An 18,593-nucleotide genomic window follows, 5' to 3' on the forward strand; every position below is an offset into this window, starting at 1 on the left:
CGCGTACTGGGCAGCGCTCGTTCCCTTTTGTTTGACTTCACATAGTGCTGTGGGTGTCAGTTTAAACAGAACTATTGCTACAAGGCAATCCAAAGTCATTCAATCCAAAAACTTCACAGGATAACCACCTTGTACCTACACACACAAGCACAGTGATCAGCAGCGGCCCCCACAGCTTCAACTCGGTCTCGAAGGGACATACAAACCTTGTGCAACTTCTGCACAAGTAGAAAAATGGGCTACAACTTCCCGAGAAACCAAAATGCTCATAGATAGACGTGCACAAGGAAGGCTAATTTATTTCCCTTTTAAGTTTCCTAGACATGCACCAGGCAGAAACCATTCCCTGCAGCAGATCAATCTCTCAGAACCTGAACACAGCATGCCCCCCTGCTCACCTGGAAGCGACTAATTCGTTGTTTCTCACAGCTCAGAAATGCAAAGACATTCAGAAGCAAACATACCATAACTACAGCATCAGCAGCTACGTTGTCATACTCCACAAATGACGATGTGCTTCTAGAGGGAAAGGAACAAGATTCCCCATCATCCTTATTAGAGGGAGTTGTTTCCTTCAGACTTTGCTTTGTGGTCCCCATCTGTGGGTTTGGGATCTCTCCTCTCCTCCTTTGCATTTCTTCTGCAAGTTCAGAACTGCTTTTTCTGCAAATTAAAGATAAAAATCCCAATGGTTTTCATCTACTCCTGCTCAAAACAAGTAAAGTAAGATCGTAATAGAATCGATCCATAAAAGTGATATGTAAACAGTATTACAGGAATCCAGTTCATGCTACAGCAAACACACACCTCAGAAATGTTTGAAAACTCTCAAGGAAAAAAACAAGAAGTGATCCCAGGACTTCTGTATTACTAACTCTTCTGGCACATGGGAGTTTATGAAGTGTTAAAGGAACACTGAACAACCTCCACCCTTGAGAACAAGAATATGTAACTCGTCTCTGAACTAGAGCCTGTAACTACCAGATGTTCAGAACGGTTTCTGAGAGGAACAGAGACACAGACCTGCAGGAAGAACTCAGAAGAGCACACGTCACGTCATCAGTGGGGAAAACAAACAAAACATGATGCCCAAGGATAGAACTATTTCAGACTCTCCTGGACTATCTACAACAGAAAGAAGAATCCCTGCTGCAGGGCTTCAGCCTGCTGTTAGCAATGTACCTCTGCTTCTGAATATAACATCAGAAGGCACAGCAATGAAGTAAGTACAGAGGAGGTACAAACTGTATCAAAGCTACCTCTCATGTTGCTAAGTAAGAATTAACAACTTAGGAAGTAAATTTGAAGGCAAGGATTCTTAATTTCAATTCATCATTTCCCAGCTGCTGTAGATACCAGATACAAATAACCTGTTTTGTTTGGTACAAAAATATCATGAAAGAGCAAGTAACAGGATCGGGGCTGTGGGAGCACCACAGTCAAGAACAGTGTGCACAAGTACAACAGAGAGAAGAAACTAAAGCATTTAAATACTGTAGAATGGTATATTAAAACAAGAAAACATAATTCAGACAGCTGGATGGACAGATCAGAACAATATCCTCTGAGCTGTCAGGCTAGAAAGTCCCATGGGGAAAAGACAAAATTAGTACTTGTAGAAACATGGCGAGTACTGCATCAAAACCAAATCTTATTGGCAGGAGGCCGAAAATCGTAACAAATGGATGGGTGCATATCTAAGCATTAGACTGAGCTAGGAAAAACAGTTACCCTAAGTCTGTCTTACAGCCTCATGGATATCTGTATCAGAAGGGGCATCTGTCAGTGCCTAAACAGGTCGTACATCAGTAGCATCATCCCTTGGTCAATCTGCCTATTTAATGTCTAAAACACTCCAAATTTCAAAGGAGACAGTTTAATCCTTTTCAATTTCTGAGGACAGACCTATAATTCTTACAGGTCACAGAGGAGGGCAGTGCTGCTCTTGCAGTACTAACTGGAAAGAGGATATCAATGACTCAGTATGGAAAAAACATCTGACAGAAAAGGCTGACAGAAACATTCTGTCAATACCTGAGTAATGGAGCTTTAGAAGATTCTGTTTGGCTTTCAGTACATTCCAACTGTGCTGCTTCGTGTTTATCTCCCACTTTTCCTTGTTCACCTATTTCTGTTTTCCTGCTGGAGGTTGACCTGCACATCACCTCCTCTTGGCTGGATGCTACATTGTGAAACGATGCTTTCCCTGAATTCTCTGAAGTTTCACACTGGCATCTCTCATCCACTGTTGAAATAGGCTCAGGCAGCAGGGCAGCAGTAAGAACATTTGTATTTGTTGAAGGCCCTTTTATTTGGAAAGGATTACCTGTAAAAGAGTTGAGAGTCATTAAAAAACTTCAGTCAGTGACTCACTTTCATTGATAACACTGTAGTCCAAAAATAAGCATAATATTAAAATGGCTTAAAAGATGAGGGCTTTTTTTTTGCTTTTTTTTTTTTTTTTTTTTCTTCAGTTTTTTGTCATTTTGTTTCTCAAAACCACCACTAAGACTAAAGAATTCACAATCTACTTTTAAAGTCTGTAAAATCTTACAGACATTGTATGGAAAGAGCTGGAGAAATCTAGTTGTACAGCCGCACCCCCAATCTTTACAGCACACAACAGAGCTTAGTGAAGTCATCCAGCTGCTTATAATTCCACCATCTCTCTTTCAAGTTCACTTCAGAACCAAGAAGTACATCTCCAAACCCTCCAAAGGTTCAGCTGATTGAAAACTGTACTGTCGGGAATTCTGCTTTCCTTCTGTTGATTTCTTCAGAGACTGATTAAACAGCGCGTGTACTTTTGAAAAGACCAACAAAGACTAAAAAGGGAACTGTGTTACAGCACAGTAACATGAACACCTTCAGTTATTAGCACTCTCCAGCAGGGGAAAATATTTGCTAAGCAGACAGTAACAGGTTCAGTCCAAAAATCTCCTGAAATTCACAAGTAGAATAAATCCAGCATTGCTCTTACAACGAAGGGCAACGAGGCTCGTGAAGGGCTTGGAGAATCAGCCCTATGAGGAGAGGCTAAGGAAGCTGGGGCTGTTTAGCCTGAGGAAGAGGAGACTGAGGGGAGACCTTATTGCCGTCTTCCAGTACCTGAAAGGTTCTTACAGTGAGAGTGGGGCAGGTCTCTTCTCACTAGTGACAAGTGACAGGACGAGGGGAAATGGCCTCAAGTTGCGCCAGGGCAAGTTTAGGTTGGATATTAGGAAGAACTTCTTTACAGAAAGGGTGGTTAGGTACTGGAATAGGCTCCCCAGGGAGGTGGTTGAATCGCCATCCCTGGATGTGTTTAAGAGCCGTTTGGATGTGGTACTCAGGGATATGATTTAGCAGAGGTTGGTTTTTTTGTTTTTTTTTTTTTTGTTTTTTTTTTTTGTTTTTTTTTGGTTTTTTTTTTTTTTCTTAGAGATGGGGTACTGGTTAGGCTGCGGTTGGACTTGATGATCTTCAAGGTCTTTTCCAACCTGGATAATTCTATGATTCTATGAATACAAACCATGATTAAATTAATAGCCAGCTACGTAACACAACACATTTAGTTCATAGCAGAAACCATGAAATGGGTATTGGGGAGTTACAGGAAAAATTTCTTTTTACTTTTAAGTTAGTTGCAGACAGGACCACTCGGGATAACGACAAGCATTAAACTGTGCTGTACCATGCATTTAGGTTAGTTGCAATTTGCATTTACAAGTTCAAATTTACCTACCAGAAGTTCTTGTTTGAGTATCTGTGGATTTACTCGAATACCCCTGAATTAAAACACAAACAAAAAAGTTATTTATCTCAGTATTCAAGAGACAAGAAAAGCTGACAGAGGCAGATCATGCACGTACACTTCTAAGAACAGGAGTGATGAAGAACAGATCTTCAGTAGAGGATAATTCACCATTTAAGTCTTTTCCTGAGCAAGTTTTCAAGATGTTCCCATGAAAAATGATTCAAGATGAGGATGTCAAGATGAGAGGTCAATGAGAAAGGAGCAGCCTTATCCAGTCCTTCCTAGAAAAGCTCTCTGATTCATATGTGAAATTACTGCTCGTTCCCGGACATTCACACTTTGAAGTCCTAGCTTGGTCACAGAAACTAATGGTAGTAATTCCAACAACCTGGGTCGTTTTCAAAAAGCACAGCAGGAAGCCCAAACAGTCTTTCTTTGCAGGTATTCTTTTAGACTAGTGCCCACTAGGTCAAAAATGTTAGGAACATATCTAACAGCTTCTTTCTGTAACAGACACCAGCAGGAACCATCATGTCATCCAGTTAATTTGCACAGTCTGCCAGTCATCCAGCAGAGTTTTCCCTCCTGCAATGCTGTTGTCAGAAAGGCTGTGGCGAACAAACCAAATTATAAGATGTATTACCAGCCCGCATACTAGAAAGCCTAATAAAAATATCCAAGAGCAAATGGATTCTCAGGAAAACAAATCTGAATCAACAGCCTAAAACCTGTTTTATCATTCAAAGTAAAATGCAACCTACAGATGTGTATTTGCCTTTGAAACTGTACGGATTAAGTCACTTTATTCCAACTCCAAAGACAGTTAAAATGCTCTACTATCCATAAAGTGTTAAGCACCTCAACTACACATAAAGACACTGCTACCAAATGACCTTCTCACCTGACAAGGGCCTTCCACGTTACTCTCCGCTACAGTAGATATGGTTTTCTTGACAGGAGGAATATCGTTCTCTGCAGGCTCAGCAGCTGGCCTTTTTTGAGCTGTCTGCACCAAAGTCAGAACAGGCTCTACTGAAGCACTCCGTTGTTGTTTGGTTTCCGTACTGCTGTTTGAACATTCACCAAGTTCATCAGCTGCAGTTGTCGATGATCCAATGCTGTTTATAGGAAGTCATTATTGTGCTTTGTTAGTGTTTAACCTGGCCAGCAGGTTATGCAAGTGGCACTGCACAGCCATCCCTCTTTCCCAGGAGCATGGGCAAGAGAATCAGAAAAAAACCCAAAACTCATGACTTGTGATAATGAGTATTTAATAGCACAGAAAAGGAAGGGAAAATAATAACAGTAGTAATGAAAGAATGTACATAGAAAGCGATGCACAATGCCTACTTGAGCCACTTCCAAATGACTCCCCCAGTTTTATTTTACAGCACAGGACAGTCCTTCAGCCAGTTCCAGTCAGCTGTCCTGGCTGCATTTTCTTCCAGGTCATTGTGCACCCCCAGACTACTTGCTGGTAAGGCAGCACAAGCAGCAGAAAATGCCTTGTCCCTTTACACACTGCTCTGCAACAACTCAAACATTAGTGTGGTATCAATGTTGATGTCATGCTAAACCCCAAACCCAGCCTTACACCAGCTCCTAGGAAGAAAAATTACCTCCACCCCAGCTAAAACCAGGACATGATTGTAGAATAAGCCAAAATTCACCTTGTAGAACATTAGTGTGGCTATTATACGTGGATCTTTGCTAATACTCATTTCTACTTAGAGTCGGTATAGGCTTCAAGTCTACTATTTTACCATCAAGAAACATTTTGCTGCACTATCTATCTTAAGGTAAGTTAGAGAAATGTTTTTTTCTAGTTACAGTCAAAACTAATCACTTTAAAGCTGTTCTATTTCAACTCCATTTAATACTTCCACAAAAGAGTAGACTAACTGCCCTAAATAGTTCCAAAATACAACACTACTTGTACATGTGGCTAAACCTTGATTCTCACCCTCTCCTTGTCCCTCCTGGTATGATCCCAGAAAGACTGTGACATCTCAGGAAGCAGCACAGATAGGGAAATAGTGTAAAGCAGTAAGGGAACAGTGACACAGAAGACATATCCTAACTGTGCCTGTCAGAAATTCTGCTTATCACCAGTAGTTCCACAGCAGTTAGAATTCTTACATTGTGTAGCCAAAATTCACTCTTAAACATCTATCTATTCAATCAAAGGGCAAAGCCCTCTGCACTGCTGGAGCATCACACCTGCTATTTTTACCTGAGAATGTACATAAATATAGCAGGGCTTTTTAAAGAATTGCAACACTTACTATACTTCAGAATATTTTCCTTTGATTTTTCCCCCCTTCTTCCCAAGCTGAACAGATTTCATTCCAACCGTAATGTTGAAATAATTCAGTTACCTTGCATTGAGGAATACTCCTACTCTAATGTACATTTAAAGTCAAAAATAAAGTATTTACCTCTCCACTTCAGTCAAGCTGGTTCCACCAGATTTCACTGGGCTGATAAGTATCGGTGCTGGTAGTAATGGTTCTGAAGTCTGTTCCTGCAAAGCAGATGTATCGAACCCTCCTGAGTCAGCAAGGATTTCCACCAATGTTAAAATGAATGTCTGTTCTTCTTCCTCCGGACATCTGTGATCATCATTCACTACCATCACTTTCCAGGGAAATAAAAAAGTAACAAAAATCTATTATTCAAGTTTAAACTCATACTGTTCTCTTCTTTACGCCCTCCCCACGTTGAGTAATGAGCATGTAAATCTCCATGAAAGAAGGCACTGGGAATATCCTTCACACAACATCCTTGCTTTCTTCTGAGACAAGATACATCTCACTCTGGAGCTCTTTCACTGCACTAGAATCCTTATTATCCCTCAGAAGAAACAATATTAATGCCTGGTAGGGATGAAGCTTTTAAGTCAGGTGTAAGACGTGCTGTTTAATCGAATCTGTGTAGCCGTGGTTGCCAGATGGCCCTCTGTCTCTATACATTACTATGAGGTATTAAGAGTTACTTCTTTAAGTGACAGAATTCTACTGTTGCTTTATTTCTGTGCATTTTCTTTGTGGTGTTCCTGTTCTGTTGTTTGTTAAAATAAACTACAGTGTTTTTTTCCCTTCCCTGTTGATTTGCAGAAAACCTAGGATGCACCATCCTATATGTCATAAATGAGAACTAAAATTAATTCAGTCAAAAAGATGGGCATTATCAGACAACTGCCATTAGAAAGCATTTTAGGAGATCACATGTCTAAAGGTTATTAAAAAATGGAAAACAACAGCATTGCTCTATTCCTTCAGACAGCTCTAATTTTTAATGATGCAGATCTGTTACACCAACTTTAACTCATCTTGACTTTTTTTTAATCTCATTGAAGATTACTTAAAATGCTCTACGAGACACAAACTCAGAGCATGGTGATGGACATATGACAATAAATATTAACCCTGCTTTTTGCACATGCCTGTGCATTTGGCAGGAATGAAGTATTTTGGGCTTCTAACTCTGATTTTCCCATATCCTACCCAAGTATTAGTTCCAAACCTCCAAGCTCTGTTTTAGTTTGTTTTACCAACAAGCAGTTATCACCTTGGCGCCCTGCATTACTTTTAAATGATTAGCAGCTGAAAAGTGTGTTTTCTTCAATTATCACCTCCCATTCTCCTCTTCCTCTTGCTCTACACTTGCACAGTCCAGCCCAGCCACTCACATTCACTGCTGCTGGCATTCACTTCAACATTTCATGAGCCACCACAGCTCACTAAGCTACTGGAAAAATACATGGGCTTTCTCCCTCTACCACCTTCAGTTTTTGAGGGGTATGTGAGTCAGTGTCACAAATAGCTCTAACAAATGCTGAACACGGCAGAGGTAATAAGCAGGCGTTCACTGCTGAGAGAAAAGAGCAAGAACTTCCCTTCTATTGATATCTAAGCTCAAGGAGTCATCCGAAAGGTTTCCAAGTCTAGTTTGCAATAATGAAACTTAAATAAGAAGCAAGAGTGGGGAAGGACACTAAGCTATCGGTCCTTCTGTTTGTTCATTAAGTAGATTATTTAATCATAACAACACATTTTCTTTTTTTGTTATTATTAATCTTTGCATCACTGTAAGATACACAACTTTTTTGCTCTCTTAAAATATATAGTGTGCATTATACCTGAAGTTTCTTCTGTGCTGCTTATGTGTTGCTGCTGACAATCCTTAGCATTTGTTTCATTCTAGAAATAAAATATTTGAAATAAAACAACACGGTAAGCTTGACAAAGAACTCCACAAAACAAGAAAGAAAGCATGTCAGACTCCAAAGAGACATAAAACCTAAAATTGTGTTTTCTCAGCTTTTACTTCAAGGCATTCCAGGCTGAAGGATACCAGACCAACAAAAGTAATATGTAATTTATATGCAGCTCACTGTCTGCATGGATGATGTCTTGAAATAAATTGATATTTCCCAGTGCACAACTCTGTCACTGATGACTCACATAACAAATTGCTCTAGGAATGTAAATTCCCTAAGTGCTAAAGAGAAGCACCAAGCTCTGCAACACACCCATCCTATATCTTCTACAGTAGAAGTTCTTTGCTAAGAGAAGGAATCCTCCATTGCAAGCTGCCTCCTCCTACTGTTTCTGCCACTCCAGTACGAGCACAGTCTTTTCTGCACCCTGTTCTAAAATGAAACATCTACAGGTTGCACTGAGAAAACAAGTCACTGCAATTCGGCCATTCCACAGCAACTGCAAGTATGCTGGTATCAAGCAATGCTGGAGGTCTCAAGGGAAGAGTGAATGAACCCCCCTCAGGAAAAAATAAGGTAATTCTTTATGCAAGAATGGTACAAACCACTGCAAAGTAAAGATGCAAAATACATACGTTACCATGGCCGAATAAGTATATGTAAAAGGTAGTTATGCATAGAAATGGGAAGGGGTACAGCGAAGGATAAAGTTTACTTAAACAGAACTAAGTTTGTTTAAGCAAAGCGAATGAAGGTGACGACGGAAATGCATTGTCCCTGCAGTATGTGACTTCAGTTTAAAGAGATTTAACAGGAAGAGGCCGGACTGAATGACACTGGAGTCACACGTACTTCTTCCAACAAAACTGAGACATTCTCAACATCTTGCTAACAAGCATCACTTATTGCTGACATCCTAAAAACTGAGGCTTGTTGTCATGGTTAAATGTGACTATACCTGTGCAAAAATAAATAAATAAATAAATAAAATCAGAAATGCCAGGTCTGTAAAACAGATGAGCACATTTGCACTGAATACAGTTTGAGAAACCGGGCACTTCCAGGCTGTAATTGAATTAAATGACTTACCTGAGCAAAGCTGACTGTACGCTGACTGTCCTTGGCAGGGCAAGGATTTTGCACAGCTCTGTCCAGAGAACTTTCATCCAGATCATCCTCTGGCCCAAGGTGAGATTCCACACATTCTGGTGACAAGTGCCCAGAACTTCCACAAACATCTTTCATCTCTTTCTCTGTTCTGTAAGATGTATGATCAGATAGTTTGAAACCAATTAAGGGTACCCTGTGTATGGGCTTAAACTCTGTATAATACGATTCTAATTGTGCCTTTACTGAGAAGCTCACACATTTACCTGTTTGAAAATTACTAAAGAACATACACAACGTTCAAACAGATCTATATGAAATATTTCAGTAGAAAATCTCCATAACACCACTAACTTGAGACTTTACTAATAAAGGCACGACCAAGCAAGAAAGCTTGGGAGCTCACTAATGTTTGCAAACTGATCCATCAATGAATGTTTCCTTGCAGACAGTTTGTAGGCAGGCAGTTAAGTAGCAAGTTGATTAGTAAGTACTGAAACAGCAAGCACAGATTAACATTGACACTCAAAAGTCTTCAGGTAACATCTGAGAAATAAAAAATCTTAAAAACAGAAGTCTAAATTAAACTTCTGTGCAATTAACACACAGTGTCCATAAGCACACAATCTCTATCATGCATACACTTCAGCTGCTTATTTTAGAAGAATCTAGAAATAAAGTGCTAGCTGACAATTTCTTCCTACCTCCCTTTGTTGTCCGTTTGCTTGACAAGTTCCATACTAGTTCCAAAATCCTGAAGGCCTGAAACATCCCTTGAAGTTGGTCCGACCCTGACCTGTTCCACCTCCTGCATTTCTGTACTGCCTCTCAAGTCCATAGACTCTAAAAATACAAAGTACTTTAAGATTAATAAGTTATGTTACATAATTTGAGCATTTTCTTGTATATCATTTTAAATATAAGTTTTTGCATTTAATGCATATATATGTAGAACTGTATAAATACACATACTGAAGTTTATTCCTATATACATTGTATACATACATTCTTTATTAAAAAATGCTGGCATATATGTAGGTTAAAATTTATGTCTCGTATTTATGATCTACACACCTTGCCTTGGTATCTTGTGCTCTTTGCCACCTTACATATCACTACTTTCCATAACTGCGTTATGAAAAACAAAACTATTCTGTACATCTCCCCTTCCAGTTCTGATGGAAAGCAATGATACTAACAACAGAAGGAAAGCACACTGTGCCGTACTTCTGTCATTGCCAGACCAGAAATTGATTTTGACATTTCATTTAATTTTAAATTGAGGCTTTGGTTTATGTATAAAACTACAATAAATGAGTATCTCGTGGTATAGCTTTGACACGTAATCTGTGAACGGGAATTGGAAAGATCACTTCAGTTTTATGTTATAAAGAGCCACGAATCCGCTAGAAGAAACTATTTTAAAATCCCAGGATAAGAAACAGACTTACCACTTTGAACACTGTCTAGCTGTTCCAGAACTACATTCATATTAAGAGGCTTCTGAACTGCACTCTCATTAGACTTCAGTACTCCAGTGTTTGGATCTGACTTCTGGAGACTGCCTCTTCCCAGTCTCATACTGTTCACCAAAGGCAGAGAACTGTTGCTAAAGGTAAGAAGGAGAAATGCCATCAGCATAGCTCTTGATTTCTTGACATCTAGCAATAAGATATTCTCAGCAAAGACGCTGTACAAAAAAGATGAGAGAGGTAAAACAGATGACAATGAACAGATGTAACACAGACTGCAGCTGACAGAGGAGGCATTATTTGGCAGAAAAAAAAACCAAAAGCAAACATCAGCTACTTTGGTAACTGGAACAAGTACGTTTATTGCAAACTAGTACGTCCTCTATCAAAATAACTGAAACATATGAAAATGTGAGATGATCAGTGATCTAACACTGGTCACATGCTACTAAGTTTTGGTTAAAAATACAGCAAAAGAACTGCTGAACTTAAGTGAAAGCTTCATATATGTTTTTACAGAAGAGTACAAGCTGATAATTTGTTCAAGCAGTCAACACTCTTCCAAACAACAGGACATGATGATCTCTAGATTCTTTCTGAAAAAGAGTTCCATCTATTTTAACTTTGAAGAATATCTGAGTAAAATTGAAAAACACAATGATAGAAGATCACTGCTCCTTGATATTTGTTCTATATGGAGAGCGCAGTAGCAATGACAGTTAAGCAATCTGCCTTGGCCCAATTAGCCATAAAGTACTTTGGGAAAATGATCTTAGGGATTAGCAGCAATTTCATACCAAGAAAGTTCTATCATTCTTCCCTCCCAAACATAAATTAACTTCTGGAGTGAGGAATAAATTTCACATCTCTCAAATCACAGAACAACATCGCAAACATTATAAAGAAAAGATATAGATGGTGGCTCCATATGACACAGAAAATTACCTAAGCTGAGAAATTTTCACTAAAGCAAGACTGCTTGCAATTCAAGACAAAATTCCAGAGAGAACCTTGCAAAAGTAAGCAGCGTCAGAGCATTTGTCTCTACAAATTAATTGAAGTAGTAATTTAACCTGGCATCTGCTGCATTTTCCTTGACATATTCTTCAGCACCTGTTCCTGCACAAGTGCTTCGATCCTCCACATTAACGTTGCTTCCATCCTTGCAAGGTACCTTGGCAGAAGTAGCTGAAGAAACTACACACTGATAAGGAGCTCTGTTTTGCTCAGACTCCTCGTGGCTCACAAGACTGTTGGCCACGTTCATCTCATCTTGCACAGGTAACACGTGTGTCCATTCTAGTTAGAACAGCAAACAACACAGAACAGCAACATTTAGAAAGTTAATATTCAAACAGTGGAAGTAGATGATAAATTCTATATGAAAATCTACCAAAAACTAGACTAAAAGCCTGGTAACCTAAGGTTACAGCTAGTCAGAAGGGAAGGCCTATGTTTCAATTTAAAGGTCTGGAAAAATCACTTATGTCCATTTAACTCCAGATCCTCCCTTTTGTCCAATCTGTGCAGCCAACACTGATCAATTCAAACACACCCTTCCTTAAAATAGCTCTCAGAAACACACAGTGATGCAGTTGGCACTACCTGGTAAGGTGCTTTGCTTTTCCCATCCCAGCTGCATTGCCTAGACCCCTGGAGTAAGTATGTGCTACAATTCAGCAGGACTAAACACATAGAAGACTCTTGTCCTCCTGCTATGCAGCCTCATGTAGAGAAGCTCTGCAGCTACTGCTCTGTTCCTCCTTAGGTGGACCCAGAATGCACAAGGAAAACTTTGTCTCATAAATCAGATCATACCTTCAGTGCTTGCTTTTAACTGGAACGTTGGATCACCCATTGCAAGTAAAGTCATGGCAGCTTCAGTGCTTCCATCACTAATTCCTACAAAGTTGTTCAGAGGTAAAAATCACAAGTATACTTACAAGAAATTCATGTACCCACATCCCAAAAGCATTTGATGTTATCATCCATACAGCACAGAATGCATTTTTACGTTGTTGCCATTCATGAATTAAGATACTCATGGACAGATGGCAGTTCTCATCCACTACATTCAGAACTCCCTGAATGACACCCCCTGAAGGAACCGCAGTCTGGAGGACATATGGTGGAGAAGGCTTAGGCTGAAGAGTTGTGAAGGATTGTATCCCATGGGAAAGATCCCATACTAGACCAGTGGAAAACCATGAGATGTGGTGGAGGTAAAGTGTTATGGGCTGACTGCAGCTCCTGCTTCTTATTATCACTTCACGACACGTCAAGTAAGCTGTAAGCTTTGAAACTAGATAATGTTTAAGATTCTTTCCAGCCAAGCCATTCTATGATTCTATGGTTTGTGAAGTTTTCTCTTCTCCCAGTACAGATAACTACAGAATAGGACTCAGAAAATGCACATTCCAACTCTAAGAAACAAAACTTTGCAATGCTTGGTCCATTTGCTTGATAGAGAACAGAAGAATGTAGATAGTTTAAGTCTGTTCAAAAAAACATGAAAGAATCCAGTACTTCATGAGCGTTGTTTTTTTTTTTGTTTGTTTTCTAAAATACATGAATTTTGAAATTTTCTCCAAGAGTAACCACAAATTGGTAGCATGTTAATGCAGAAGACACAAACAAGAGAATTGCATATCTACCTTTGTCCACTTCTGGATTTTCATGCTCAGTTGCTTCCTTAAGCAAAAAGAAAAACATATCAGATATTTACACAAAAATCCATCTGCAATTTTAATGTAATGCATCCTGGTTAATTCTCAGCCCAGAGGTCGCCCTGGCTTTAAAATACATAGTAGGAGCTGACAAAATGTTAGTTTTCCATATCTATACTGTCACAAGCAGGCCTGGAAACCAGTCAGAGGCCAGAGCTTTGTATCTGCTATAAAATAAGAGAGAGAAAAGGAAGGTGAAGGAGACACGGTGAGGACACGGTGGGAATTTATCTCCTTCATCAACTGGCTCCCCAAGGAGAAAGAACGCAATTATCAATAGTTCCTGAGAGATGGTTCCCAAAGTAGATGGCAATGCTGAATAAGATGTCAAAAACAAAGAGGCATTCTTACAGCTGGTAAGGTGTTTCCTTTTTCCTCCTCCTGTATGACTGGCTGGACAGACACATGAGGAAGACCTTCTACATTAGTAGCCACCGGCACATCAGGGATATTCAGAGATATATCCAGCTGTAAAAATTGGTTTGAAAGCATTTCAGTTCATCAGCCATGGTAGAAAATCTGTCAAATACTTTATTTTTTCCTAATAAACTACATGCTTAGCAGACATTGAACATCTCATGGAATCCCTCCACAAATCAAGTACTGAACAATACTGCAGGTTAAAGAGGGAAGCAATTGGAAGAACTGGCAGTGCTGCTTATAACTAACTAGAGGAATCAGAAAATCTGCATTATCCAGCTGAGACCTTTTGAGCTGGTTATTTAACTCAAACGGATTTTGTTGATTTTATCATTTTTTCTGCTTTTCAAGTCATCAGAAAAAAAAACCAAACTTCAGATACCCGCCATTTTCATAAACATGGACTTGAAATATGGCAGAGCTGTTACAATACTGTCAATGAGGATCTCAGGAAAACTGCTTAATCTTTGCAATTAACAAGAGCTTGCTTTCAGTATTTACTGACACTTTCCATGGCTCTATTTAAATATGTAAACAGCTGAGTCCTCAGGCATCTAACCATATTCTTTACTATCTCTTACGATTCCTGTGTGTTATACTAGGTAACTTATCGATCATTCCATACCTAATATTGCACATCTTTGAAAGGCAACAATTCAGCAAAACTTTCCCTGCAACAACTCTGCTCTCCGTCATTGTTCTAGAGTTTCCCAAAGTATTTTGACTGAGCTTTAAATTCTCTCACTGTCATTCAGAGCAAGAAACAGTATGATTAATTTATGTAAAGAAGAAGGATTTCAACAGAAGAAAAGAGGAAGAGAACTACTAGTAGTAAACCAAAAGGAGAGCTGGAAGCAATTTCCACTCTAGTGTTTGTTCAGTTGAGATGATACTAAGTCTTGTTACATTCTCAGAGTTCTAATTCTAGTCTAAAACCACAATTAAACACTAGGCCTTTACTCCAGGCTTAACTATAAAAGCAGTTCATGGGAGAGGCCAAAAACAGCTTTTGAAAAAATAATTGCCAAAATGTAAGGACCACAGGCTTGGGATCTGCCCACACCAGACAGAGCAGGATCTTCCTTGAAATACCTCCAGCCTGTGGAAGGGTTACATTGGAGCACAGGGAAGGAGTGGATTCCACTGCTGGGTCAAACTCTACAGCCTAAACTAAAGAGATATAGGGCTGTATCTTGTAACAGACACATGTTTAAACTTAACCCATTCCTTAAGTTTTATGTTACAGGAAGTATATCACAAGAACAAAGGAGGACAAACCTGCAGAGAAACCAGAAACTGTACTGGTAATCTCTCTCATTCCCTGACATTCAAATGTAGAACTGAAATGCTCCATTTGCTCCACCCTAGGCCTCAAAACATGCAGTAAGCACATCAGACTGTGCCTAAATCCAGTCCCCGATAAACTACCTGGTGAGCACCCTGCAGACCTACTGATAGTTCATAACACTGTTTGGATCCCAGGCTGATGTACATTCATCTGAAACCAAGTACATGTGTCAAGTAAACATCCTTGCTACTGTCAGCACTACTCTTAACAAACTAAACTTAACAAGTACTAGCAATTGCAATTGGAATGAAAGCTTCTGTTTGAAGAAACAAAACAAACATGGACACAGAACACAACTACATTATACCTCTTCCATCGTCTCCTCTATCTGAACAGGAATAGGTTTAGGAGACCTAAGACCTACTGGAACAAACACTGGTGCTTTGTTTACTTCCTCTTCAGCAAAACATTCATCTTCATCATCAGGCTCAAAGTCATCTGCTTCCTCCTCATCTTCTTGAGAAGCCCGGAGGGTCACCAGGCTGCTTGTTTTTGAACTTCTCTGCTCCTTCACAGGTTTCTTTCTGTGGGCAGTTTTCATGCTTTTGCCTCTAGTAACACTTGATTTCACTTCTTGTCTTTGATTCCCTTTCTCACAGTAACTGGCCTCACATTCAGAAGCAGAAGATGAATCAGTTCTTAGCTCCAATCCATGTTTTGGTAGTGCTGTCTGTTTTGATGACCTCCTAGGTTGTCTTCTAGAACACAAAGCAAGAGCACATAACATGAGTATATTAAAAATAATAATCAAGTCTAATACAATCCAAAACATTAAAAGAGACACCACAAGTAAAAACCAACTCAATGAACAGAAAAGAAGAAAAGGAGCACTGTGATCAAGACTACAATCCTGTTACTTCCTGCAACACGCTGGCAAAAATGCATTCGGGTATTACTCCATCCGGAAACCAAATCTTCACATGTGCACAAAAGTACTGATCTTAAGCATGGAGTAAGCAGTTTCAGAGAGCTGAGAAGCTGCAGTATGAAATCTGCAATATATGGAATTATTAGAAACAATGAAATTAACTTTCATTTTGAGATAGGTGAAGCTTGCAAACTTTTTAAATCATGGGAACTTCTCTAGTTTCTCCTTTGCTAAAAGCACAGTACAGAACCCAAACTATGAGATTTTTGGTCATCTTACTAATGCCTAGAAACCAGAACTGTTAGATGATCATTAATGATCGGCTCCCGTTTCTTAGAACGCAATCCCTTTGAATTAGCTACCGCTTCCATCCCCAAAGAGATGGTCGCAATTGCTCTAAGCAAGAAAAATTATTCCAAATTTCACCCTTAGAAGAGCTTGCATTGTCAACTGATAGAGAGATGAAACCAAGTACAGAGGACACTTCCCGCACAGTTTGCTTGGATAACTCTCATAATCCCATTGTCCCCAGCATGGGTATTTTTAAAGCTCTCCTTTTAAAATCTGGAACTGTTACTCAGACCACAGTGGACTCCGGGGTAGGCTGGTGAGAGTGCTGGCTGTTCATTTTAGGAAGCTGCAAACAGAGTAAAGGGTGCAGGGATTTCTGCACGCCTCTGCTATGGTTCAGGTGGAAGTCATTAGTGCTACCATCCTGCATGCGCTCTCTTTCTCTCTCACACACACGTCAGAACTATGGCTAGTTATTAATGTCTAAGAACAGAAACAATCAGTTGAACATATGTAAATAATCAGCTGTTTTACCTTGTCTGATCATCTGATTTTTTTTGCTGAGGTGCAGAAAGCTGAGACTCTTCTTGTTCTACTTGACTCTTATTCTCTAATGATCTCTCTGGAGACTGGAAACTACTATTCTGCCTGATTCTTTTACAGGACGGCTTCTCAGAGTCTGTAAAATCATGTTTCCTTGTAGACACTGTGAAGGAAGCAGCTTCTTCTGTGTGACTGGAGTTCTGCTGGATAGAAGAGACAACTGCTATCATTGAACACGTTCAGCTGTAATCTGGTAGCACAGTTCATTTTGTTCCTCTTTTTTTCTTTATATTTCAGATTTTTAAAAAGTGTCATGAGATGGTATTAAATATGATGCCTGAGTTTCCCACTAATGCCAAATAACACACCAGGTCCACGCAGCTCATCAAGAGAAGTTGTCCCACTTCTCAAACATTTTCTTGACCCTTTGGATGGCGTCCCTTCCTCCTGTTGTATCAACTGCACCACTCAGTATCATCAGCAAACTTGCTGAGGTTGCACTCAATCTTCCTGTCCACGTCATTGATATAAATGCTGAAAAAGCACTGGTGCTAAGATGGAACCCAGAGGGAAACCGCTCCTGACCAGCCTCCACCTGGATATGAGACCACTGCCCACAACACTCTTGCTGCTATCATCCAACCAATTTCTTATCTACTGAATAGTCCACCCTTCAAATCTGTATCTTTCCAATTCAGAGATAGGAAAGTGATGTGGGACCATAACAAAGACCTTTATTTATTTATTTATTGAATCATAGAATGCTTGGTTTGGAAGGGATCTGAACTATCATCAGGGTTCGATCCTCCTGCCACAGGCAGAGTAATACAGATTTCTGCATGTAAACTGTAAAACTTTAGTGAACACTGTATATTTAATATTTCCTAAGTGTCTAGATGTTAACTCAGCATCATTTCCAATTGTGAAGCACAAAGAATGAAAGCATCACCTTAACTTTTCATATTTACATACTGGATTTTCATGTCACCTATGAGTTTTAAGAAGCTAAATACAAGAACTGAGGTACAAAGAGGCTCAAAACACATCAGCACTTACCACCGATACACCTGTTTTTTCTAACAAATGCTCTTCTGTATTTCTAGTCTCAGCATTGTCTTCATCGCTTCTTCTGTCTTCTTCAAAATGACCCCTTTTTCTGTGAGCTCCTGTTAGGTTTGGCTTTGGGTTCCTGAGGGATACCCTTGCTTGCCGTGAAGGTTTTGTATCACACTGATTGCTCTCTTCTCCAGAACTTAATTTTATATCAGACCTAGAAAACAATATTTTTCAACTTTAACTTTCCATGCACCACAAAATACATTCCACAAGCTTGTCTTATCATAAAACATACGGTTAGAAATGAATTCAGTCGTTCTGTGTATTTATTTATTTACTTTAGCAAAACAGAGTTAAAAGAGTTAAAAAACAAACAAACCAAAAAAATCACATGATTTTCTTTTCTGCAGTAATGGAACATTTAGCTTACTTTTGGAAAAGCATTAAGATGTTAGGAAGAGATAAAAGTTTCAGCAACAATGGGTTCCCAGATTAATTAGCCATAGGAACGCTATCTTCATTAATTCCAGTATTCAAGGTACTACTGCTTTTAAACAAGATAAAATTCTCATCTCTCCTTTAATCACATTCAGATGAGTGAACAGAAAGCTGAAGCTTTCAAACAAAGCAATAAGGAGGATCAAGGAAACTATGGGCTGCTGTGCCTCACCTTAATCCTGAGGAATGTGATGCAATGATAAATTCTGTAAACCACTTCCAGAACCAGGAAAGACAAGAAGCTTAACCAACCTGATAAATCTTCTGTTATAAATAATTGACTTGGTAGGCAAAGGAAGAGAAAGC

At 39.4% G+C, this 18,593-nt stretch overlaps 1 protein-coding gene across 1 annotated transcript in view; it reads right to left on the reverse strand.

Annotated features, from left to right (window-relative positions):
• Positions 1 to 18,593, reverse strand: part of LOC140264447 (transcription factor TFIIIB component B'' homolog) — a 48,655-nt gene that overhangs the window by 3,206 nt on the left and 26,856 nt on the right. Inside the window, exons 24-39 of the mRNA XM_072360237.1 lie at positions 17,790 to 18,003; positions 16,725 to 16,936; positions 15,339 to 15,729; positions 13,615 to 13,731; positions 13,192 to 13,228; positions 12,356 to 12,439; positions 11,611 to 11,836; positions 10,517 to 10,674; positions 9,770 to 9,908; positions 9,048 to 9,216; positions 7,878 to 7,938; positions 6,175 to 6,373; positions 4,638 to 4,854; positions 3,725 to 3,767; positions 2,035 to 2,326; positions 465 to 663 (exon numbers count right to left, since the gene is read on the reverse strand). Of these exons, the coding sequence (XP_072216338.1) occupies positions 465 to 663; positions 2,035 to 2,326; positions 3,725 to 3,767; positions 4,638 to 4,854; positions 6,175 to 6,373; positions 7,878 to 7,938; positions 9,048 to 9,216; positions 9,770 to 9,908; positions 10,517 to 10,674; positions 11,611 to 11,836; positions 12,356 to 12,439; positions 13,192 to 13,228; positions 13,615 to 13,731; positions 15,339 to 15,729; positions 16,725 to 16,936; positions 17,790 to 18,003 (2,758 nt within the window). The remainder of the gene's footprint in view (positions 1 to 464; positions 664 to 2,034; positions 2,327 to 3,724; positions 3,768 to 4,637; positions 4,855 to 6,174; positions 6,374 to 7,877; positions 7,939 to 9,047; positions 9,217 to 9,769; positions 9,909 to 10,516; positions 10,675 to 11,610; positions 11,837 to 12,355; positions 12,440 to 13,191; positions 13,229 to 13,614; positions 13,732 to 15,338; positions 15,730 to 16,724; positions 16,937 to 17,789; positions 18,004 to 18,593) is intronic.

This window comes from Excalfactoria chinensis, chromosome Z (assembly GCF_039878825.1).
Source record: "Excalfactoria chinensis isolate bCotChi1 chromosome Z, bCotChi1.hap2, whole genome shotgun sequence".
Taxonomy (NCBI): Eukaryota; Metazoa; Chordata; class Aves; order Galliformes; family Phasianidae; genus Excalfactoria; species Excalfactoria chinensis.